Source organism: Triturus cristatus, chromosome 6 (genome assembly GCF_964204655.1).
Source record: "Triturus cristatus chromosome 6, aTriCri1.1, whole genome shotgun sequence".
Lineage (NCBI taxonomy): Eukaryota > Metazoa > Chordata > Amphibia > Caudata > Salamandridae > Triturus > Triturus cristatus.
Window position 1 is genome coordinate 1,239,165,870 of NC_140589.1, and position 26,453 is coordinate 1,239,192,322.

Sequence of the window (26,453 nt, forward strand, 5' to 3'; positions counted from 1 at the left end):
TAGAAGCATATTTTTAGGCTTTGTAGGCTATCTTTGGGTCTCCCCCTCTCCCTGGTACACCTTCGGGCTCCAGAACGGGGGTAGGGATTCAGATTGGGAATTCGCCGGCGGGTTCGCCCTTGGCGGCAATGAAGTACCCTGACTCCGGTTCCAGAATTGCTGCGACGTTGGGACACGGTCCGGAGGGCCTTCCCAGTCAGACGTCAGGCCGCAGTCCTCCTGCACCACCACCGCACAGCCCTGTGGGGCTCTCTGTGCAGACAACAGGTGCGGCAGATAAAGTCTGAGTCGACGTTGTTCCACACCGCAGTATCCCGTTTCGGAGGACGTCGACACGACGCAGGGCGGGAGTCTCCTACGGTATTCATCGACGTTGATATGACGCCGTTTCAATGTCGTTCGACGTGGGTGACGACCTCTGTTCCCTTGCTAGTGGATGAAGGGACCCCTGAGGTATCCAGTCCCTCAAGGTTGTTTCCATGTCTCTCAAACCGTGTACTTGTGGAGGACGGCCAGGTCCTTGGTCCTCGGCCTGCAGAGTCTCTGCCGCTTGGTGGAAGTGTTAGCCTGCAACCGTCCCCTACAGATGACCTACTGTTGCCGCCTAGAATGTCCACAGAGACTAGTGTGGCATTTGAGAGAGCTGCTTGAGCAGCTGCAAACATCCTACAGATGCAGCCTCCATCAGTCTGTTTTCTGATCCCTTGTTGGATCTGCTCCACTGGGGCGCCATGGATGTGGAACCCTTACTGCCTATTGGCGGGTCCTTGTTTGAGATGCTTCTAGGCACTTGGGCTAGGCCTTCCTCAGAAGAACAGGTGGATCATGCTATTGCACCTAGTCAACGTCCGGCTCCAGATGACCCTGTCTGTTTGTCCCTCCATCCTAAGGCTCAAGGGCTGGTAGTCCAGGCAGCCCCACCCTTGCTGCCTTCCTCTCCTCCTCCATAACTTCCTCCCACTAGGGAGTCCAGGTGGTTGGAGTCGTGTGGCTGACAAATCTTTGCGTCAACGAGCTCCAGACTTCGGTCCTTGAACACCTCGTGTGTTCACACGGGCTACTTTTGCACTTTGGGACTCGGTGGAGCGCCTCCTTACGTCTCTTCCGTAGGGCCCTCGGGCTGACCTGGATCTGTTACTTCACGATGGTCAGGAACTGCCACAGTTTTCCATTAGGTCAGCCATGGACACCACTGACTCGATGGGTCGGGCTATGGCTAGGTCAGTTGCTCTGCGTCGCCATGCCTGGCTGCGTGATGGTATTTTCCCTAAGTATGTTCAAGAGCGTCTTCAGGATTTGCCCTTTGATGGGGTCACCCTTTTTGAGAGTCATGCTGGCTCGGAGCTCCAGCGTCTCATGTCTGGGTTCCCAAAGTTTAAGTATCTTTCTAGTCCTTGTTGCGGACTTCTATCGTTTACATTGCTTGCAGTATTTTCACTGCTTTTTCTGGTATCCGTCTATAGGTCCATGCTGTTGTTTACCAGACGGACTATATAGCTAGTTAGCTGTTTCTATCCTTATTTGTTACAGCTAGTCAGCTGTTTCTGTCCTTATTAAGGACAGCTAGTCAGCTGCTTCTGCCTTTGTTTTAAGCCTCTGTCTAAGAGCTGGCCTCAAGCGGGTCCCTTGCTTTTTATAGGGATGTGACATACCCTATGTGGGGTATCAGTTGGTTATCATATAGCCGCTCTTCCTTGCCACAGGAAGTTCCTTCCATGCTCCAGGTACTGCCGTCCTGAATAATGCAAATCTTTTTGGAGGCTCCTGCAGAGTTCTTAGGATGGTTGTCTTCTGTCCCTCTGGGCCATTTTCCTATAGATGATACTGTAGGCACGATCTCCGTACTGTTGTGGGACTTTTCCTCTGGTGATACCCACAGGATTGGTGAGGCTCCCTTTAGAGCCTATATGTTGTATTTTATGGTTGGTCTGTACGAATCTCCTGCCTCTATGGAGGCAGAGTGTTGTTGGGCTTCTGCCATGACTGGCTCATTCCGGTGTGTTCATGGCTTCTTCTTGCCTACGTTGACGGTCTTAGACGTAAGCAAGTGCCCCTTGTGGGCATGTTGTTCTGTTTCCAGACCAGTTTCTGTTCCGTGTTCAGTGCTGCCGCGGTATGTCAATACACACTGGGTATATTCACAGTCACAAGGTGCCTGAGGGTCCATCTTGCGCCGCAACTGTGGGCTGCGTTCTTTTCTGGTGCTATTGTCTGCTTCAATATCTAGTGTTAGGAAGTGCTTGTGTCCTCTCATGGCTCAGACCCGGTCTGGTTTTTTCCCCCGGTCGGCAGGGGAGCCTACAACCGAAACGTTGCAGCTGCACGTTGTCTTGTGCCTCTTTTTCCTCAGCACTTCCCCGGCAGGGGCTCAAGTCCCTCTGCTCATTGCTGGGCAAGAACTCAGGTTTTTCTGCTCCTGACCTCTGCTGCTGTCATCCTTGGCAGTATTCCTGTTCAGAATGCTCATTGTCCTTTATACAGTATCTGTATCAGCTCTATATAAATATTTCTATCTATGTATGTGAATTACTGTGCTTTGACATATGTTATGTCCTGCTATGGTCCACATCGGTGCCGTTGGAACCCATTGTGCTGGCCCCTATCTTTGTCTTGGGCATGCTCTTTGAGCTCCCCTGGTCTTTCATTTATTTATTTATTTCTAAAAAAAAAAATTACTTGCTGTGGTCTAATGGTTATGGTCTCTGACTCTTACACTACAAGTTATGTGCCACACAATTATATATATATATATATATCTGTCTTGATATATAAACAGCGAGAAGGCACACATACTAAGGGTTTCCTTGTTGCAGTAGCTGTGATTTTTTGGCCCCAGATTCAGTCTCTCTCTTCTATATCTCTCACACTCTCTCTCTCGGAGAGCGAGCCTTATGTGTGTGCACAGCTTCTGCCGGTGTCCCTTAACCCTGGTACCTCTGGGTACAACTGGCCAATTGCCTGCCTGGTGCTGCGTCCGTGTCCTTCTGCCGACGCATATGTGCTTTTCTTGCTACATTTCTTTGGGATTGCATATGTGTGGCATGGCTCTGACGGTCCACACTTTCTGCTTATGTGTATCCCTGCCATCTACATAAATGTTTCTCCAGGTAGTCATGTTCTTGTTTATCTACACATGGTGACATCTGGACTTATACATGTTATTCTTAGCATGCACTGTTGTGCATGCACAGTTATTCACTCTGACTGTGTCAGGCAGTTTGTCCGTTCTCCGGGACTTTATCTTTGGCAGATCCTTGGGATCCTGCGCTTAGTTTGACTATGCTTCTTTTTACGAAACTTTAGGGACCTTCTTCCATTGTGCACTGACCATTCTGGTTTCAGTGATTTCCTTTCGTCCCTTCCTGGACGTGATGTGTCTCGTTCCGTTCTCTAACGGACTATAGTGCCATTGCCTCCCCTTGTTACTGCTCCTGTTACAGAGTTTCATGGCCTGGTGTCAACCACGCCGGTGTTTATTGCCCCACCTGCTTTAGTCAATATTTTTGACGGATTAGTTCTTTTTGGAACTTTAAGGGTTTCAGTCGCAGACCCTCCTCCAATGGGGTATAGCTTTGGTATCTATTTTAAGTTAAGGAATCTGCGGCTAGGTATCTCTATCAGATGAACTACTTACTTACCTTAGGTAACGATGTTTCTGGTAGAGACACTGCTGGAGCAGGGTTTTCTATTGAACATTTATTGAGATTTAAACTCCAGTTTATGTTATAGGTCATGATTAAAATTACTAATTTATAATCTTTAATATTAATTTTGTTAAAAGTCTTGATTAACCAACATTACTAATGTAGAGAAAATTACACGCGGGAATGCATATATGTTGCTTTATTAATACGTGAACTAAATTGGTGAGCAAATTAATTAAATGAGTGTCGCAAAGGTGCTATTTGTTTTGTGTTTGCGCTTTTAAATAACGTGCTCTAATGCTTCTTTGTGTTGCAGACGGCTAGATAAATACATACACATAGGGGTATTAGTGGGAATTAACACTGTATAATCATTACGATGTGGTAACGTTGTTTTGTGTTTCTTTTAATTAAGATGGTCCGTTTTGGCCTAAACCAAGATGGCCGCTATTTACAGCCTGCACTCGAGTGATTGAGATTTGACAAGAGGCCTTGCTGAACATGGTTGGAAGTCACCTGACCACAGCCTCTGTCTGAATTAAAAGTTTCCGTGAGGACAGCAGCTCCGGGTTGCTTCCATTTGCCCTTGGAAAAGAATAAAGCCACAATGAACTGAGATAACTTGCGGTGGCTTCACTATGGTACCAAGTAAGAGCATTCATAAATGTATCGTTCCCTCAGCTCGAGTTTCCTTCTTCCGTGTTTTTATTTTTGTGATTTTTCTGAGCGGAGGTTTTCTAAATGTTGCTAAATGACATCCTTTCCTGCTCGCTCTGCTCAACGGCTCAACGGACATTCAGAGTTTGTTTGTTACTTTTATTTTGCAAGTTTTATTATAAATAATGTTAGTCTAGGGAGGGTCTAAGGCCACTTCTTCCTGAACCTATGTTCGTGAGGATTGATGCTGATCGTGAGGACGGCGACTCGGGAGACTTTATTGAGACACCTGTCCTGACCCATTTAGCTAGAATAGGTAACTATGAGAATAATGATTTTGCTATTGATTGACTTTCATTTGAACTAATTTAGGTAAACAACCATTTGTTTGAATTCCAGTGTCGGGTGGTTATTTCTTTGTCATTTATTGAGTTTCAAATGTATTTCCTATGTTTAAAATCATGACTCAGGACAATTTCTTTATGGTCGCATTGACCTCGCTTTAGATGCAGATTGGTTTAGGTTTCTCTCTTATATTCAGTGTGGATAGAGTAATGGAATGGATGTCAGTGTGATGGGCCCTAGCGTATGATGAGTATATGTGCGCGTGACTGTGGATTTACTCTGTCCGTGGAAGTAGGGAGATTTTATATGCGCCGATCTGCAGCAGTTTCCTGGTAGCAGTATGATGGTTTGAGATTATTGTCTTGATCTGATAGATTGCTTGTACGTAGGCTTTTTGATTCATTGATTTATTGATTGATGTTGGTATATGTACTAATACTATATGTTGAGATCGTCGTATTGAGTTTTATGTAGTGTGTACGGCTTCTGGAACGTGGGGAGCTGGTGACGGTTCCGTAGTAGGGCAGAGGGAAGTGAGTGCTGCTCTCGGAAAAAACAGGATTGTTGGCCCTGTACGTATGCGGGGAAAAACGTGTGACAATTGAAGTTGCGCGTCACATTGTCTGGGTTCGGAATCAGTGACATCGTCGTGTGTTACTATTAGAGACATATTTTCAGTATAAAAGGAGTGCGTATGGTAGCGAAGGTTATCTGTGAAACTCTGGTCTTAAGTCCCAGGGATCCGTAAGGTTCGCCGTTAAAGCTTATCGCTGGAGGAGTAATAGATATTCTCTGAGCTTGTCTTTAGGACTGGGCAGAGGTAAGCGCTGCTTGGTTAACGCGTGTTATAATTCTGTAGTGGGACAGACTGTTCGCTGTTCTCGGGAAAGGCAGGATTCTGTGTGCATGTGCTACATTTTCTGGTGTGAAAGTGCATGAATGTATGAGCATTTAGTTGATTTTGAGACTCTTTGGAGCAGTCCTAGAGGAAACAGTTAATGGATGCATGTTAGAAGGGCAGAGTAGAGGGATGTGCTACTGTGTCAGCGAAAGTAATAATTCCGTGGTAGGGCAGAGGCAAGCGCTGTTCTAGAGAGAATCGGAATTCTTGTGAGAAAGACTTCCTTTGCTATTCTGTGGTTAGCGAAGCAGACAATGGAGATGTTTATATGTTGTAACTAATAGATTTTCTAGAATCTGAAACGAAGTCTACTGAGAAGGCTTTGTAAAGGAGGGGTAGACGAGTGACAGAAGACAGAGCAGAAGCTGCAGTCAGCGATTACTGACGTCATACAGACCGCGCTGTGATTGGGCAGTGGATTGGAATAGTGCTCGCGCTGGGATTGGTGCGTTGGTGTGAGCCGCGCAGGGATTGGAAGGAGTACAGGGTGACGTAGACGTTCCATGATTGGTGCGTTGGTGTGAGTCGCGCTGTTATTGGACAAAAGATCGTACAGTTGCGGAAGGGACTAGAGAATATTGGTAAACGTTAAAATGTATTACCAACCGGAGGAAAAGAAGAAGAAATCCTTGTTCGGTAAAATTAAAAGATGGTTCGACAAGGATAAAAACATAACTAGAGAAAGTGAATTGCTACCTCCGACAAGAACTCCTGCATACTTCATGGTTGCGAAATATGGGTATCATACCTGTATATGGTTAGATAACTGGGCTAAGTATACTAAAGAGGATGGTGTCTTAGCGTTCCCGGAACATGGTTCATTTAATTTGGCCGTGTTGAGAAATTTACGGGAAAAAATGATGTGTCTAGAGCCTAGACCAAGGCCGACACAGTTCGAGGCGTTGGTGGAATGGGAAGATGAGGTGCATGAGCGAGAAAAGCAGAGGAGTGGAGGCAATTATAGGTACATGTTCGGGAGGAAATATGATTGTGAGACTCATCATGATCGAATGAGGAGATGGCGTGATGCTAGTATGTCAGAGGGATTATATCCTATGAGAACTGTTGAAGAAACGGAAGGGAGGAAAGGTGCAGAAAAGGTGCCTGATACAGAAGTGAGAAGGTATGGGGCTAATGATTATGAGGATGAGGTCTTGGATGACATGATTTACAAGAGACCACCTCCATATAGACCAGAACCAGAAGAGAGCACGCCAGTCGCTACTCCAATAAGAGATACTTTACGAATTGTTAAAACTGAGGTTGTGACACCTGATCTGAAAAGTGGTAGCTCTTTCACGGAAAGGGAGAGAGAGAGAGAGCAAGAGCGAGAGCATCGAATCGGTGATGACAAAACAAGAGAATTAGCCAGAACCACATCTGAGCTGAATGAGAAAATTAGAGAGCTGACGAAAAATCTTGAAGCAGTTACAGTGCCTGTAACAATTGGTCCGGTTGTGCCTATTTTTGATAAACAAAGAATGGGTGAAAATGGTTTGACAGTTCCCTATGTAGGTAATGGTTTGGTTGGTTCTTGCACTTTGGAAGAATCAAGAATGAGGATGGGTGAAAATAATTTGAGGCAGTCGAGACATGACACGTGTAGTGGAGGATCAGATGTGCAGCCTAATTCAGGATTGAATACTGGTTGTTTGGGAGGAACGATTTTGGAACCCCAGAGGATGGCAGAACAAGTGGGTGCAGTGAAAAAGTCTACTGAAATAACAGCTGAAGATTTGAATGATTGGTTGAAAGTTCTTCAAAAGAAGGATAAAGATTCACAGGCAATTGATGTAGCCAGGTTGCGCATAGAATTGGAGGAGCTTATTGCAGGAACAATTCCTACAGAAATATTAAAAAACCATCATGATGGAGAGTTGTTATTTATGTGCAAGAGTATCACCTGGAGGGCTAAGAGTACACATGACAGGTTAAAAGCAATAGCGAGTGAACAAGGAGTTGACATGGATAAGGTAAAAGCTTTGCAGAAACCTTACAGGGTGGATTTCACCGACAAGGACATTGAGAATCTAAATGGTGTTGGCAGAACAGGGCAGATTAAGGAAATTATTGCCTTATTGCGAAAATGGGGTGATGTGGAAAAATGGAAGGATAGGTGGTACAAGAAAAGGGAAGATTCAGTGGACAGGACTTACTCAGCTTTCCCTATGAGATAAAGAGAGAAAACAGTGGATGCTTATCCTATGAGAGAGATTCCTGGAGGAGGATATGTACATGTCCCATGGACTAGACAGGATATTTTGTCATTTACGAATGATTTCCCTCGATTGAGAGAAAAGCCCGTCGAGTGGTATAGGCAGGTAGACAGGTTTGTGAAATTGTCAAAAGTGCTGTGGATTGACCTGAATAGTCTGTTTGATATAATTGTTCCAGCAGACTTGTGGGCAGAGTGTAAAATAGTTGTAGATTGGCCTGCTAAGGAGTATCCAAGAGATCCGAAAACGGGAGCACCAGACCCAGAGGTTATGAAGAAGTATGACCAGGTAATTGTGTTACTGAAAAATAAGGTACCCCCGAAAGAGACAGACTGGGTTAAGATAGATCGAACACATCAGGAAGCAAAATAATCAGTTCATGCTTTTTATGAAAGGCTGATACTGGCTTTTAAACAGTTCAGTGGAGATGAACACCTGGGTGACAAGGATTTGAGTCATTTTGTATACAGATTTGTACATGGCCTGAGACCTGAAATCAGTGAAAGAATACGTGAGCATACAGTTGATTGGCAGAGTAAAAAGATTGATGAAATCTTGAGACATGCAAAGTACTTCAGTGATGAGATTGAGGCAAAACAGAGAAAGCTGAAAGAGAAAGCAATGTGGGCACAGGTGAAGGTTGCTGAAAGACAAGAAACACAGATGGTGGAACAAACTAATAATCAAGGAAATAGACCCAGATATGCAGGAAGAGGGAAAGGGAATCTAGAAGAGGCAAAGAAAAAGTTCCCTTGTCACAACTGTGGACAATTGGGGCATTGGAGATCCGAGTGTACCAATCCACCATTAGTGAGTAATGAGAATAAACCCTTGAATCAACAGGTGCAAAACGAGGGGTGTAATCAACAGCAACAACAGCAGAAGGTTGTCAGACAGCAGAGCCAAGAGCCAAAACCGCCCTTGCCGCAGAATAGAGGGTCCCAAAAGTATAACCAGGACTCAGGATTCTACAATGATGAGCAGGTAAACAAACCGAGACGTTCTAACCTGGTACAGCAGTACTGGTTAAAGAATGAGGGGAGTGAGTCTGAAGGGGATTATTGACGGTGCCGAAGAGAGGAGGAAGAGTGCATACTTGGTGCAACTCTAGAAATAGACCAGGCAGGACCATTTGTAGATGGGAAAATAAATGGGGAGTGTTTTACTTTTTTGGTAGACACAGGAGCGACGAGATCAACTGTCAGGTCAGCAGATATTAGACATCTTCCTCTCTCGGACGAAGCAATCCAAGTGGTTGGTGTAGCTAATACACAGATTAAGACTCGTCTTACTGAACCAGTAAGGGTAAGAATAGGGAAATTTTCAGACATGCACAGGTTCGTAGTCTGATACTAGTCCAGTGAACTTGTTAGGTAGGGACCTATTGTGCAAGATGAATTGTACAATTTTCTGTACTCCGGATGGAATAGCTTTTGAGACACCAGATGAGGATGTCTTGTACAGGATGACTCTAGACAATAGAGAGAGTGAGATTGTTGGTGCATATGCTGTGTTTAATCCAGATGATTTGCCTCAGGAGTTGAGACACACAGTAAAAACAGCAGTTTGGGATTTTACTGGAGAAGATGTGGGATTGATGAATAATGTAGATCCAGTGAAGATTTCAGTGAAAGAAGGGATTGTTTATCCTAATATCCCACAGTACAGATTGTCACCAGAGATAATTGAAGGAATAACTCCTATAATTGACAAGATGATTCAACAGGGTGTTTTGAGAGAGTTACTGAGTAGCCCGTGTAATTTACCGATAATGGGGCTAAAGAAACCTAATGGAAAGTTCAGGATTGTACAAGATTTGAGAAAGGTTAACAAAATTGTGGTGGCATGTTGTCCCATTGTGCCAAATCCTTCAGTGATTTTGTATCAGATTCCTCATGATGCTGAATGGTATACGGTGATTGATTTGTGTCATGCTTTCTTTTCAATTCCATTACATCATGACAGCCAGCCGATTTTTGCATTTCGGTTTGGACAGCGTATTTTAGCATGGTGTCGTATCCCACAGGGGTATACAGAGAGTCCTTCGATATTCAATCAGTTGTTGAAAAAATCATTGGAGAGTTTGATCATGCCTGAGAGCTCAGTACTAGTACAGTACATCGATGACCTACTTGTGGCATCGAAGACACGTGAAGCTTGTGAAGTAGATACTATAGCTTTACTGAATCATCTGGCAGATGGAGGGTTAAAGGTATCTCCAGCCAAATTGCAATTTTGCAAGAAAGAGGTGCATTATCTTGGACACAATATTGAAAAGGGTCTGAGAAAGGTGACCGATGACAGGATCAAAATTATTAGAGGAATGAGAGCCCCGATGACCCAGAGAGAAGTGAGGATGTTTCTGGGGATGGTGGGTTATTGTCGTCAGTGGATAAGTTATTTCTCCCTGATAGCAAAGCCACTGATTAAACTGACTAAAAGTGAAGTGAAAGACCCATTGGAATTGGATGCAGAACAAATGGCAGCATTTGAAGAGTTAAAGAGCAGAATGTGTGAAGCTCCTGCTTTGGGAATGCCAGACTATGAAAAGGAGTTTGAGTTGTACTGCAGTGAGAGAAATGGATGTGCACTTTCAGTGTTAATTCAGAAACATGGGCAACTGAGAAGGCCAATTGCGTACTTCTCATCGACACTTGATCCCGTAGCTGTGGGTTTGCCAGGTTGCCTGAAAGCAGTAGCTGCTACATGCAGAAGCTTGGAACAGAGTGAGGGTATAATAATGGGATATCCTGTATGGGTATTCGTACCTCATGATGTGGCAATTCTTTTGACAAGAAGCAGGACTCAATATATGTCACACAGTCGGCTGACTAAATATGAGAAAATCATTCTGGGAGCATCAAATGTGACTCTCGAGAGATGTGTGAATGTGAATCCAGCAACTTTGTTGCCAGATGCTGACAATGTGAATGTGGGAGATGATGTTGATCATGATTGTTTGGATGTGCTTGACTACTGCACAAAACCTAGACCAGACATAAGAGACTTGCCATTACCTGAGAGTGATCATGTGCTGTTTGTGGATGGATCATGTCTGAGAACTGATGATGGTGTGCCGAGTGCAGCATATGCGGTGTGCAAGGTTTCAGAAGTTATGGAAGCTTCGTCTTTGAAAGGAGTGAGATCTGCTCAAGTGGCTGAATTGGTGGCATTGACAAAGGCTTGCAAGATTGGGAAGAATCTGAGAGTGACTGTGATGACTGATAGTCAGTACGGATTTGGAGTCGTTCATGATTTTGGCCAACTTTGGCTTCAGAGAGGTTTCTTGACGTCGAGTGGGACTCCAATAAAGAATGCTGAAGTGATTGGGAAATTGCTTGAGGCGATACAGCTGCCTAAAGAATTAGCAGTTGTGAAATGTGCTGCTCATGGACAAGGAGATGATTTTGTTACTCTTGGTAATCGTTTTGCCAATGACATAGCACAGTATTGTGCAAAGAACAATAATTCAATTAACAGGGGACGAGAAAAGGAGATGTCTTTTTGTTCTGTGATGTTTACTAATGTCCTAGAAACGTGGGATGAAGTGAAACAGTTGCAGGATGAGGCAGGAGATGAGGAAATGAGAGATTGGATCAAGACAGGTTGTGCCCCAAGGGAGACAGATCATGTTTGGATCTATAGAGATGGTAGACCAGTCATGCCAAATAGCATGCTGTCAACAATGGCAAGGATGTACCATGGTCAGGGACATCTGGGGAGGGACGCAATGATTAGGTCATTCAAACAAACCTGGTACAATGCAAAGTTCAGGCTAATTGCAGAAAGCATCTGTCAAAGATGTTTGATTTGTCAGCAGTTCAATACAGGGAAAAAGACAGTGGTGAGCCTAGGAACAATAGGCAGAGAAGGAGGTCCTTTTACCAGAATGCAAATAGATTTCACTGAAATGCCCCAAGTGAACAGATTGAGGTATGTTCTAGTGGTAGTCTGTTTGTTCTCAAGATGGGTGGAGGCCTATCCGACTAGGAGGAATGATGGAATAACAGTTGCAAAGTTACTGTTAAGAGAGTTGATTCCTAGGTACGGGTTCCCAGTGACAATTGAGTCAGACAGAGGTGGACACTTCTACAATGAGCTCATGGGTTTAATTTGTGAAGCATTGAGCATACAGCAGAAGCTACATTGTGCATACAGACCAGAGGCTTCTGGTGTAGTTGAACAGATGAATGGCACAATCAAAAACCGAATTGGTAAGATGTGTTTAGCCACTGGAATGAAATGGCCTGATGTCTTGCCTCTAGTGCTAATGACTATTAGGTCTACTCCAGATAGCACCACAGGGTTGAGTCCACATGAAATATTAATGGGACGTGCGATGAGACATGCATTCGTGCCTGTCAATAAGTTGATGACAATAACTGATGACATGATTTTGGATTACTGTAAAGGCCTGGCTGACGCAGTTCATTCTGTGTTTCACCAGGTTGGAGAAGACGCTACCACACTTGAGAAGAAGCAAGCCCATGATCTGAGTCCAGGGGACTGGGTGAGGATTAAGGTGCACAGGAGAAGAAATTGCTTGGTTCCAAGGTGGGGAAGGCCAAGACAAGTCATTCTGACTACGACAACTGCAGTAAAGTGTGCTGGTGTGAAGAACTGGGTTCATGCAAGTCATACTCTGAGAGTTCCAAATCCAAAGGATGGGACTGGTAAGGAGTATTTTGAAGAGTCAGATTCCAGTGATGATGTAGAAACTGAACCAGTGAGAAGAAAAAAGAATCCTGAAAGGGGGGAAGGAGAAAGAGTCAGGTGATTCTTTTTTCTTTCCAAGAGAGGCTTCAAGAGAAACATTGAGAGTCTCAGAGGAGAGATCAGATTCTGTAAGAGTGCCTGAAGTTCCAACGAACAGTGGAGAAGAAAGAGGAGAAGAGAGCAATTCCACAGAGATAACACCTGAATCAGATGAGGAGGTTGAAAATCCACTTGAGATTACACCTGAAGAAGCAGGGTCAGTAGAAGATAGAGAGGGACAGATTGCGGAAAACCCCCGAGGAGGTGTAGGGAACATTCCTGATAAGCTAGGTGAAGGGATAAGTAGACAGCAAGAAGATTGCGTGTCGGAGACCCGAGGAGGGACAGAATTAGGGAAATCTCAATCGGTGGTGGAAAAGACTGTGGAGCAAAGGAGAATTGTTCATGGACAAGAGGCAAATGAGACAGAATCAGATGAGAGTGAGAATGAGAAATCAGAGGGTCGAGTTCTGAGAAAGAGAACTTGGATTGGAGAGAGAAATAATAAAGAAGTGAGACCGAAGAGGAGTGCAAGAGGAGATCTTTGGCCTAACAGAATAAAGAGGCTAAGGTACAGACTGACACGAGCAAGTTCAAGTTCATCGAAAGCTGAACAGGTGAACGAGGTGTCGAGTCAGAATCAAGCAAAAGGTGAAAAACAAAAGATCTCAAAAGAACCAGAGGAGATCAAGAGAATCAGAAAACCTAACCAGAAGTATAGGTCACCGGAATGGACGTACGTGGCACTGTCTGAAGGCGAAGAGTCAAGGAAATCCAGAGGGGACCGTACGAGAAGAGGTTGAGGAGAAAACTGTTGGAATCCTGAAAGTTATCCTGACTGACATTGGAGAAGAGTCGGATGCACAGGATGTTGTTGAAGATCTGATACAATTTGATGTTGCTGAAGAAGAAGTGAAAAGTGATGAAAATCCAAACTGAGTGAACTGAAGGAGTCACTTGGAGAAAAGTGAAAAGAAAAAGTCTGAAATTAGCTGTTTGAAATAATCTAGTGTTCTAGTGTTTCAGTAGTGGAGTAGAAGAGGCTAAGTCAAAAGACACTGCCAAAGTAGTAAAATGGCTAACACAGAAAATAATCAAAGTAGATGTGCCTTCTTGAAAAGATGGTGTAGAATGTGCTGCTGCTGTACTGGATTGTCAATGCTGTTATGGGGTGTACTAGCTTTATTAGTTACTTTTAGGGTTACAATAGACACTTTTGGAATGCATACTGAGAATATAACTAACGGAGAAGAATTCACAAAAAGTAGTTCCAACTAGAAGTAGTAACATTTACATACATAAAGATAGGTCAATTAATGATTTTTCTAGCAATGTTTTTTCAAAGTTGTTGTACGAATACGTAAAGACAATGGAAGTTAGGGATTGCTACGTTTGTATGCAATTACCTGCGTCCGTTTCAGAGGGTGTTACTTATCACCATTTACCAGCTATGTATGGGATTTCATGTAGTGTGCTAAGTAGTGTTTTTTATCTGTTAGGGAAAATAGATTATGAGATGTCAAACAAAGATAACATTTTTGGGCAATTACCTATGAATGCGAAGCTGAATCCAGCTAAAGAAGCTAACATTTTTGGTGAGATTTTTATTGAGGCAGAAGAATTAACATTTTTAGAAACAATTTAACCTGTAGTTTAAAGGAAGAGGAAAAGGCTTTCCTAGACTTGGTAGAGGAAAGGAGAGTGAGCATGCATGAGAAGGCAGGGAAATATGAAGTGAGTGAGACAATATGGGATATTGAGATGGGAAAAGAGTTGAAGGATGGGCCAGTCCAACTTTGGCTTTAGATGGACCACAGAAGGGTAAACTATGCATTACCAGAAGGAGATCCCAATATGATAATCATTTTGTTGGGACTAGTGAGTGTCATGATACATACTTTATTGCAACGGGATGGGGTTTTAAAGGTGGAGAAGATCCAGTTTTCCCAGGAGTGTATTATATTTGTGGGAATAGGGCTTATTACAGGTTGCCTGACCATTGGTATGGCACGTGTTATGTTGGCCTGGTCTTTCCAAAGATTTTTCATATAGATAGAATAGAAGATGTAGAACACATTAATCTATTAACACGTTTTAAGAGAGAAACTTGGTCAGAAATTGTAGGTGATATTTTTGGAGCTTTAATTCCAGCAGTGGGAATTTCTTTAAATGCATATGGAATTCGGAAACTGTCAACAGTGGTGGATCGCTCATCGACAAGTACCGCTGGAGGGTTTCTTTTGGTAAATACGGAGATGATTGCCGTACGTGCCATGTCTATGCAAAATCGACTTGCCCTTGATATTCTATTGGCCAAGGAGGGTGGAGTATGTGGAATGCTGAAAGTTCAACATTGTTGCACTTACATTCCTGACGAAAGCAAAGACCTAAAGGTTTATATCAAAAATATTACTGATTTGCATGAAGAATTAGTACCACTGGAAGCTGAAAGTATCTGGACTAAAATAGCTAATAAGCTACTAGCTGTTAAGAGTTTTATTGCTAAAATAGGTAGTACCATTATTGGTAAGATATTATTTCCTTTGACATGTGTGATTGTTGCTTTATTGCTGCTTAGATTAGGGTGTTTGTGTTGTAAAAACAGGGGAGGGAAAAAGAGAATAATTAGAGGAAATACTGCAAAGAAACAAAAGAGGTCAAAGAGAGACCCACAAGAAATAGAATTAGAAGAATTGAGGGAGAGTGTTTATTTGGAGTCGAAGAGGGATGATGAAAGAGAATCTGGTGTTTAATGTTGTGTCATAAAAGACATTTTCAATTTCTCCTAAAAATTGGGACTACATTTTTTTTGGGGGTTGGTTTTTGTGGTGATATATATCACCAAAGGGGGGATTGCTGGAGCAGGGTTTTCTATTGAAAATTTATTGAGATTTAAACTCCAGTTTATGTTATATGTCATGATTAAAATTACTAATTTATAATCATTAATATTAATTTTGTTAAAAGTCTTGATTAACCAACATTACTAATATTGAGAAAATTACACGCGGGAATGCATATATGTTGCTTTATTAATACGTGAACTAAATTGGTGAGCAAATTAATTAAATGAGTGTCGCAAAGGTGCTATTTGTTTTGTGTTTGCGCTTTTAAATAACGTGCTCTAATGCTTCTTTGTGTTGCAGACGGCTAGATAAATACATACACATAGGGGTATTAGTGGGAATTAACACTGTATAATCATTACGATGTGGTAACGTTGTTTTGTGTTTCTTTTAATTAAGATGGTCCGTTTTGGCCTAAACCAAGATGGCCGCTATTTACAGCCTGCACTCGAGTGATTGAGATTTGACACAAGGCCTTGCTGAACATGGTTGGAAGTCACCTGACCACAGCCTCTGTCTGAATTAAAAGTTTCCGTGAGGACAGCAGCTCCGGGTTGCTTCCATTTGCCCTTGGAAAAGAATAAAGCCACAATGAACTGAGATAACTCGCGGTGGCTTCACTATGGTACCAAGGAAGAGCATTTATAAATGTATCGTTCCCTCAGCTCGAGTTTCCTTCTTCCGTGTTTTTATTTTTGTGATTTTTCTGAGCGGAGGTTTTCTAAATGTTGCTAAATGACATCTTTTCCTGCTCGCTCGGCTCAACGGACATTCAGAGTTTGTTTGTTACTTTTATTTTGCAAGTTTTATTATAAATAATGTTAGTCTAGGGAGGGTCTAAGGCCACTTCTTCCTGAACCTATGTTCGTGAGGATCGATGCTGATCGTGAGGACGGCGACTCGGGAGACTTTATTGAGAGACCTGTCCTGACCCATTTAGCTAGAATAGGTAACTATGAGAATAATGATTTTGCTATTGATTGACTTTCATTTGAACTAATTTAGATAAACAACCATTTGTTTGAATTCCAGTGTCGGGTGGTTATTTCTTTGTCATTTATTGAGTTTCAAATGTATTTCCTATGTTTAAAATCATGACTCAGGACAATTTCTTTATGGTCGCATTGACCTCGCTTTAGATGCAGATTGGTTTAGGTTTCTCTCTTATATTCAGTGTGGATAGAGTAATGGAATGGATGTCAGTGTGATGGGCCCTAGCGTATGATGAGTATATGTGCGCGTGACTGTGGATTTACTCTGTCCGTGGAAGTAGGGAGATTTTATATGCGCCGATCTGCAGCAACACAGTCTAGCCGCAGATTCCTTAACGCCCGCCTGTCCTCCCCGCCCTGCGAGGGCCTTTTCAGGTTGGGTTCTTACCCACTGGTGTTTTTCCAGGTGGTTCTAGTCTTCCTGCGGGTTGGTCTAATTCACCTCCTTCCTGGGTCAGGATGTGTCATCCTGCTTTTCATGTTGCTTCTCCACCCATTCTCGTTCATGGGTGGTGGGCTCCTTTATCCATCCACGCACTTACACCCTGGTTCTTCCAGCATGAAGTTGATCATGCCCCCCTACCCTCTTCTTGCTCTTTTCTCTCCATTATTGTGGGGTCTAGTGGCTATGCTGCAGTAAATAGGTCATTTCTGGGGCGTTTTACTGCACCTTCTCCGTTGTTGTAGATATGTGGTCTATTCCCATAAGTCATGTTGTTACAGTCTGGTTGCTCATTACAGTAACATTCATATGGTTGCAGACTACTTGTCGTTTACCATGCCATTCATTCCTATTGCTGTTTTGCCTCGGAGGACAGTATGGTTCTTCGCTTCGTCGAGACTGCTTCTGAGGGTGTGTACTCTGCTCTTTCCCTTCAGTCCCTTGCGGTCTAATGTGTTTTTTCTCTGACATGCATAATGATGTTTTTCGTCATTTTGTTTATTGTCAATGTTGTTTCAATGATTTTTGATCTTTTTTTGCACACTGTTCCTGCACTCTCTCAGTTTTAGTAGTGGATCTACGTTGTGACGCGGAAAAGATTCACAGTAGAAAACGGACATCAGCCCACCAGGAGGGACTTGTATGGCTCCACTGACGTCATATCCATGGACGACGTCAGGGTAGAGCCATGCGGCGCCGTCCCCCGGAGCACGCGGGTACTGCTGGAAAAAATATCCAGATCCAGACTGATGCCTGGGGGATATTTTAAGTTAAGGAATCTGCGGCTAGACTGTGCCTCTACCCGATAAATCGTTACCGAAGGTAAGTAACTCGTTCGTTACCGCCCACAGTAGGCACCTGGATGCAAGGAATTAATCATTGTATGGGCATGGAAATAGCGGTGTACCGTGTCAGGGGGTGCCCGCAGAAACATGCAAAGATATGGCAGTGGTGGGCATACAACAGAGGTATCGTTTTGGCACTGGTCCCCACGGTGGACTCCCTTCTCGACACAGAAATACGGCAATATGGCGGTGGTCTATAAGGCTCCTGGCATCCTACTACAAATTCAGATCCTTCATGTAGAGAGCTTTAAAATGGTGTTCATGAGAAGGATGGTGGAGTTGACTTTGTAATTTCTGAAGGTGTCATGGGGGGTGGGCAGCGAGTTGTTATTGCACTGCAAGTTTGGATAGGACATATTGGCCACAATGTAACGTCAAAACAAAAATCAATAAAATTATAAAAATAAAAGAAATTAAAAAACTGAAGACGTTTAAAATGTTAACCCTGGCACAGGTTCTTTTCAAGCTGGAGAAGGAAGACTTGATGGCGTTGATCTATTTACAGGATGCGTATTTTCCCATTCCCATTCTGTAGTCGCATCAGAAATATCTCCATTTTATGGGGACTCCGCATTATCAGTTTGCAGTCCTTCCGTTTGGCCTTCCTTCCGTACCTCGAGTTTTCCCAAAGGTGATGGCAGTGTAACACAGCTGTTGTTCAGCTTGGGAGTTTCAATAAATGAACCCAAATCTCACGTGGTGCACTCTCAGCACAACCTGTTCATAGAGGCAGTGCTGGACACTACAGTGAGTCGATCCTTCGCACCTCCACAGAGGGTTCAGGACATCAAGGCTATGATTCCACGGTTTCAGAATGGAGCGTCTGTTCCAGTCCTTAAGGTCCTGCGTCTGCTAGGTCTGTTTGCTTCCTATATTCTGTTGGTCAGCCATGCACTCTGGCATGTGAGGGACCTCCAGTGGTGCCTCCACAGGCAGTGGTTTCAACACAATCGAGATCTCAAGGAATTGGTCACAATCTCCAGAAACACTGCAGTGGATCTGCAATGGTAGAGTGTTTCAGGTAATCGGTCTCAAGGAAAGCCTCCTTCTCTGATGACCACAGTGATTATTTTTGTGTCGTACTTTTTTATTGTTGCAAGAGAGGCATACAAGGTTTTCCAATGCAGGTATACAACAGTATGTCAAACATAATCAGAATACTATAGTTAATCACAACAATGGGTGATACCAGGTAGAGTAGTCTCCAGGATCCACGCGAGGAGCGTTGGGTGGGGGGGGGGGATGGGACACGTTTCAGTTGGATTGGGGCTCACAGCCTCTTTACGCATTTCCCCCATACCCTTGATTCCTCTAGTTCTGACGAAGATTTGCCAAGACCGAGCCCAAGTCATACTGATCGCCCCAGATTGGCCACGAAGGGTGTTGTACACAGATCATTACTTCTCATTGTACCCTCCGTCTCCCTCGAAGGGCAGACCTTCTCTCCCAATTGCAGAGGCAGGTACTACACCCCCACTTCCAGAGCCTACATCTTCATGCCTGGAGATTGAACAGGCAACCCGTGTTCTTTTTCTCTACCACTGGATGTGGTGGATGTTATTTTATCGTCCAGAAGACACCACCAAATCGGTCTATGCTGGTAGGTGGGCAAAATTTGTGAAATGGTGTGGAGAGGAATCAATTGATTCCTTGAATGCCCATTTGTCTGATGTTCTGAGTTTTTCTCTTTCCCTTGTGCTGTGGCAACTGTTAAAGGTTCCTTATCTGCCTTGTAGGTGTTTGTTTGCCAGATCAACCCTCTCTGTTTAAATCTCCTATATTTATAACATTATGACATTAATTAAGGGTCTCACTAATAAGTTTCCTTCCACTCCTTTTATTATGCCTCAGTGGGATTTGAATCTAGCTCTTAAGTTTCTGATGGGTTCGCCCTTTGAACCTTTGCATAGTTGCCCTTTAAGGTTTCTCGCATTTAAAACTACATTTTTAGTGGCAATCACATCAGCTAGGAGGGTGAATGAACTGCAGGCTCTTCGGTCCAAGCCTCCTTTTGCCTCTTGCCATGCAGATAAGATGGTTCTTAGAACCAGAGCTGCTATCCTGCCTAAGGTGGTTACTCCATTGCACTTGGGGCAGTTCATAACCATACCTTCTTTCTACCCTCCCTCGCATCCTTCTAAGGAAGAGGAGAGACTTCATTGTTTGGACCTCAACAGGGCAGTGAGCTTCTACTTGGATAGAACCAAAGCTTTCAGGCTGGATGACCAGGCTGGATATGTGGGCAAGATAAAGGGCATGGCTGTCTACAAAAGAATGTTGTCCAGGTGGATAATCCTGTGCATCAAGATCAGCTACGCCTTTACTAAGAAGGAGACTCTTGAAGGTATTCGTGCTCATTCTACCAGAGCTAAATCTTCATCTTTCTTCTGCATTGGATAGAAGTGTCCCTGTGGTTGATATCTGCAGAGCGGCAACTTAGGCCGCCCTCCACACTTTTGCAAAGCACTATTGCTTGGATTTGGAAGTGAGTAGGGACGGCCACTTTGCTCGTTCTGTGTTACAGGATGTTTTGGTTTAGGCAGGCAACTTCCTCCCAGTGCGAGACTGCTTGGGGATTCAATTCAAAAGGTGAGGAATCCACAGGCAGATGTATCCATCAGAAGAATAAGTTACTTACCTTCGGTAATACTATTTCTAGTGGATACAGTATCCTCCTGTGGATTCTTCACTGACCCACCTGCATCCCCGTTGCCTGTGTGCTTATAATGAAAATTAATTAATTAATGTTTTATGTGATTTATTTGCTTAAACAATAGGGTTATTTGATTTTGGGAAATATTTATGACGTAGTATTTCCATATTTGGTTGTATTTTTGTATACAATGTATACTTGTGGGAAGGTTGTTAGTTCATCCAATTCGTCTCAAAGGCATGGAAAATATGGGTGGAACTGACACCCGCACGCCGATGAGGTCTTCTTATGACTCGATGACAGCACGCGAAGTCGCGTGCAGAACCTTCCCATTATGACATCCTCGTCGACTGGGTGAGCGGAGGAGAAAAGTTTCAGTGGAATGCTACGCATTGGGATAATTCAAAAGGTGAGGAATCCACAAGCAGCTACTGCATCCACCAGAAAAAGAGTTACAGAAGTAACTTGTTCGTTTTGTTACCAAAAATGGCTAACTATGGTATCAAAAGCAAACTACTCTGAAATTTAATTCAAAATTACATTCACAATACTTATTTCAAGTTTGTGTGTAAGAAACCTTCTACAGCGTAGCACCCTAAAATTCCAAATCAGGTGACATCAATCACCTTACAATTACCAAAGAAGGCTCGTACTCCTTACAATATCACAACAATATTTTATTTACTCCAATACTACAAAAGATTCCTGAACTGAGATACTGAATAAACATTTTTTTTGGGGTAGTCAATTTTAATACACTGTTTATACACACTGCACGCTTATTACATTCTTTTCACCACACTCCATGTAGCTTCATCGATCTTTAGGAGATCTAGTCCTCTGTTTTCACATTTAAAACATCCGTGAGCTCCTCCTTTTGACACTAGCAAGGAGTTGTAGCTCCTTAACTGCACCAGGTGCGGTTAAGAGGAGGTCCCAAATGATGAAGCATGCCACCTCGGTGGGTGATGGGACTCGGTCCTCTTTAAGAGGACTTTTTTTCACAAATTTGTTGTCTTGTCGTTATTAGCTGTCAGTTCTGATTCACGAGACCCGTGGACTTTTTGTTGATATAGATTTAGTGAATAGGGGATTTGTCCGCGCCGGTCTGTAAATTTCCCTCAGACCCTTTAACCAATCGGTGTTTATGATATGGTTTACAGATGTCATACTGCAACACACAGTCCGATAATTACAATGCCCTAAGGCCATTAACCTGTAAGCCGCAAGATATTTGGGACACATATCCAGTCTGAGTCGAAAGTGCAGACAGCGGGGAGAGCTGAACCCATACAATGTTTCCGACTGCATGCATGCCTCAGACTGAGTTGAGGGGAAAGGAAACCCGGAACATAAAAAGGGCACTGGATGTGTCAATGTTGTATGATTGGTGTCAAGCTGTTTTGATTTCAACTGTACAAGACCATGTTATTTGCACATCACTGACATTTAACCGCGGTGTTTCGCTCTAATGGCCCTGCAATGCCCCTTGTTCATTCATCTTTTTGTTTTCACATGTTTTCTCAAACTATGTATGTCAAGATACTACTGTAATGGATACAATTGCTTACTAATGAAAAAGAAAGTTTATATATAAAAGAAAATGAAAGAAACCTGAGCTGAGACATTTCATCTTCTGGGACGTTCCCCTTGACTTCTTGAGTGATATGTTACATGTACTCCTTCACTTCTATGACTTTGTGACAACAGAAGAGCGTACTTTTGAGATAAATTCTGTTAAAATTTGAAAGAAATTAAATTCCAAATCAAGAAGTAACACAGAAGGAGAGGAAGCCTCTTGTAGCCAGATAATCTGAAATGGAATATTTTGAGTTACCTAAATATTGGGATTTTGTGCATTTGGAGATGCAACTGTGGTACATGCCCTGAAGACGTCATTGGGGAATATCGTATATGACAAAACACATCTTGGGTGGATGAGTTGCATGGATATTGTAACATATTAGAATGCCAGCGCCACACTGATCTCTCTCTGCATTGCTCCTTGTTGTTAGAAAAGAAAACGCTGGTGGCGTTGATAGAGAAACTCAACTGCTTTGATTAGAGAGATATGATCAGGGCCCATACTTAGCTGGACAAAGCAGGGGCCCTGCTAGCTATGCTGGCGAATCCCACTAAGCGGATTCCCGAATTCTAGAAATTAGGGCCGGCGACGCCACCCCGGTTTATGACCCGGCTGGGATTAATGGTGTGTTCTGCACATACTACAAAGCCTTATATGCCTGCCACCCACAGCAAGTGCCACTATCTCTGACTCTCTAGTAGTTCGCGAAGTAGTGCTACGCGTAGCTACGCAAAGTGCACTTCGCACTACGCGAGCTACGCGTAGCACTTCGCGAACTGCGTAGTACCCTGTTCGCACTGTGCAAGATGCCGTTTTCAATGATTGCACAGTGCGGACAAGCATCCGGCACTGTGCAATGATTGAAAACGGCATCTTGCACAGTGCGAGCTGTAGTTTTCTGCCGCTCGAGTAGATTTTTACTCGAGCGGTAGCTTTCTCAACGAGGACTGGTAGCTTCTCATCGCAAGCGGTCGCGAGCATACGCGACCACTCGCGAACGAGGAAAAAGTCTCGACGGGATGTCATTTTGCTTGCTCGCAGTCGCCAACTTGACGTGGAGGACCGCGAGCATGCAAAAAATGCCCGCTACGCTACACTTGTTTGCACTGTGCTACGTGCAATTCGCGTAGTGCGAAGTCGCGCAAACTTCGCAAACTACGCGAGCGTAGCGTAGTGCTTTGCCCAGGCTTAATTTATACGCAGCGCTATGCCTATTACACCTAGGAGAGGGGTTCATTTCATGGATGAGATAGATGGCTGTACACAATCCTACGGAGCGGGTTAGGGCAGAGGAGACGGTGTTGAACACCTATGGGGTGGGGTAGGGGACGCAACAAGGCTGTCTCTTATCCCTGTTATTCATGTTGGCGTTGGAGCCACTGGCAAATAGGGCGTGCGAAGGTGCATCGTATGATGGCATTATGCACCGTGCAAGTTTGCACCGTATTACATTGTACACGGATTACATGTTCTTTATGCGGGACCCAGAGCTCATATACCCCGGGTGCTATTCGTCTCTTACAGGAGTTTGGAGCTTTTTCAGGACGGAGAGTTAACTGACAAAAGACTAGTGTGTTTCCTTTGCAGGAGGGCAACGGGGGTCATACTCTGCATCTGGAACTACAAAGGGAGAATAACTCCTTTCGTTATCTGGGAGTACAAATGTGCAGGAGGGCACCGGGGCATACTCTGCAGCTGGAACTACAAAGGGAGAATAACTCCTTTTGTTATCTGGGAGTCCAAATGTACAGGACGGAGGGTGCCTTACTGGATGGCAACCTTGGTAGTGCAATTATAGCGCTCTGGGGGTCGATACAATCTGGGAGATCCTCTCCTTATCGGTAGGGGAAGAGTAGCTGTTGCGAAAATGGTAGCCATGCCCCTGTTGTATTATTTTGCTACCCTCCCCATCATCATCATTCCCTGAGGTATATTTCATGAACTGCAATCTATACCAGGTGGTCTCATCTGGCAGAATGGCCGCCGCAGAGTGGTGCTTCCGAGGCCCCAGCACCCGGTACAGGAGGCGGGGTAGCAGCCCAAGACTTTGTGGCATACTATCTGGAGGCCCAATTGCAATGGGTCAACCAATGAGTGGCTGGCAGAATCAAGGGGGAGGGGGGTCACTGGAGGAAATAAGTACACAGCCATTGCCTTGGCTGTGGCGCCGCTTTCTAGAGCCTAAACGAGTCCAAGCTGAGCCTTGTACGCAGTAACCAGTGGCCAAGTACTGCTGTATTCTGTATTTTTCAAGAGCAGTAGTGACTGCCTCATATTCCCCAGCCCTGCCCCTCCATTGACTGGGACGATTTCTCCAGGAGGGTGCCACCCGGTGGATAGTGGGGGGTCCTAGGGCTGAAAACACTTAGTGATTTATATGTCGCTCAGATTATGCGGTCGTTTTAAGATTTACAGGAGTATGTCTTACCGGCGGGTCACTTCCTTTTTCTAGGCGCGCTTACTGCGCTCATTTGGAGGAGATGGTGCTGTGGATAAGAAGAGCCACCTGCGTCGCAAGGCTGTCATGTGCTCTGTACAGCATCGCAGAGCAATCTCGGAGACAAGGCTCTTAGAGAAATCTGGGTGGTAGATTTCGGCACCCACCTTGCAGATGAAAACTGGGAAACGTTTTTGTCTGCAGTCCCCCTTGTCTCCCGCAATGCACGGTTTATACTGATCAATTTTTAGTATATTCATGGGGCATATCTTACCCCCGAAAGGATCGTTATATTCTACCCAGGAGCGGAATCGCCCTGCCCTAGATGAGACTATGGGGGGGGAATGCGGGACTTCACATATGGTGTTTAACTGTCCCCACATGGAAGTGTTTTGGGGAACGGTGGTGTTGATCGTGAACAATGTCACAGAGCGTGGTTTTACCCCCCCCCCCCGTGGCCTGCTTGCTGGGGCTGTTCCTGAGACCAGATAAACATAACGTCACCACAAGGTTCCTTGATCTTGCTTTGATCGTGACAAAGTACCAAATCATGCTCAAATGGAAGAGTGCGAGGGGTCCACAGGTTTCCAGGTGGCGTGAGGATTTGTTGAGATGGGCAGATTATGAAGAAGCAAATCTACTCTGGGAGGAGAAGCGGGGCAATGCCCAATGGTGATGGAGGAGTTGAGAGCAGAGGGAGCCAGGTCAGCCGCACCCTCCCACCAACAAGTTCAGTGAGCCAAAGAGTCTTGGTGCCTCCCCTAAATTTGCTTCCCCCTCATCTACAGGGGGGCTGGTATAGTTTTCTGAGCCAACCTACCCATTGGGGCCTGCTCCCATCCATCCCCGTCGCCCATTGCTCGTACTGTTTGGCCTTGCCATGCCTTCAGGAACAACCTTCCATGTGGATGTATGTACTATGCTGTGTGCGAGATATAAAGGATTTTTTCGGACTAAGCTGCGGAGTTTTAGGATAGCAATTAATGGTTTGATGAATGCATTATCTAACTGTGGATGGAAATGTTTTTATCGCTATGAATCATTGTGTACCTGATTCCTATACAGAGATCATCAAGTTCCATACCAATTTAAAATGGTGTATTTTGACTTTTTTGCTATCAATAAAATAGGTTTGCAGAAAATGTATATTGTACCATAATAAAGTGAGATTTTAATGATTTACATCTTATTGATGCTGACAAAATAAGACATTAAATACCCTCCTGTTGTATTGGAGTGAATTACATATTGCAACACTGTAAGGAGTGCGATTCTACTATCAATTATTTATCCACTCTTCTATTAAAATATTTTCCTTGCTGTCACAGATCAATAAGATCCATGCACTTTGTTTCTGTGTATTAAAACATATCAATATTCCATCTCTAGTATAGTCCTTATAAACAATAACTTTCTGCGATTTCTAATTTATATTTGCTGTAGTTTGCTGTTATTTTACCATCGTCTGCCTGAAATAAACATTTTATGATTAATGACCTATACGATATTAGACAGACAGATCTCATCTAAATTAATACTCCCTTAACAATACTTAAACATCTCAAACCTGCAATGGTAGCCCACACTTGTACAATCAAACTCTAGGCATGGAAGAAAATGTGCTATACGATGCTGGTAACATAATTTAATATGAGAATTAATATCAAAATATGGGTTTTATTAACTGAAACTGCAAAAGAAATAGTCTCAAAGCGCTGTGAGAAAGATCAAATTACTCAAAACCAGCAATACAGAAATTTGATCCATCGCTGCCCTCTTATCACATTGTGGCTAGGAATAGACTTCTGCCACTAAATCACATCATTGTTATGCTACAATCCGCATTAGCATGTATGTCAAGTCCAAGCAATGGCCCATCAACAAAGGGAATCAATTTAGGAGGGTTCATGCTTACAATCATGGGCTTGAACACATTCAGTTCGAAATGACCACTGCTGCCTCCAACGGTCACAGCAACGTGATTTCCCATTACTTGAGCTGCTACCATAGTGACTGCTTCGCACTGGGTAGGGTTAACCTTCCCTGTAAAAAAAGAAAAACAAAGAACATGTTAGATTTAGTACTGCTGAATATTTAGTACACTACAGGCTAGATCCTGAAGTGTTTATTATAAC

At 43.8% G+C, this 26,453-nt stretch overlaps 1 protein-coding gene across 1 annotated transcript in view; it reads right to left on the bottom strand.

The window, feature by feature from the left end:
• Positions 1–26,453, bottom strand: part of FH (fumarate hydratase) — a 375,622-nt gene that overhangs the window by 92,050 nt on the left and 257,119 nt on the right. The window contains exon 8 of the mRNA XM_085612182.1: positions 26,234–26,361. Within this exon, the coding sequence (XP_085468308.1) occupies positions 26,234–26,361 (128 nt within the window). The remainder of the gene's footprint in view (positions 1–26,233; positions 26,362–26,453) is intronic.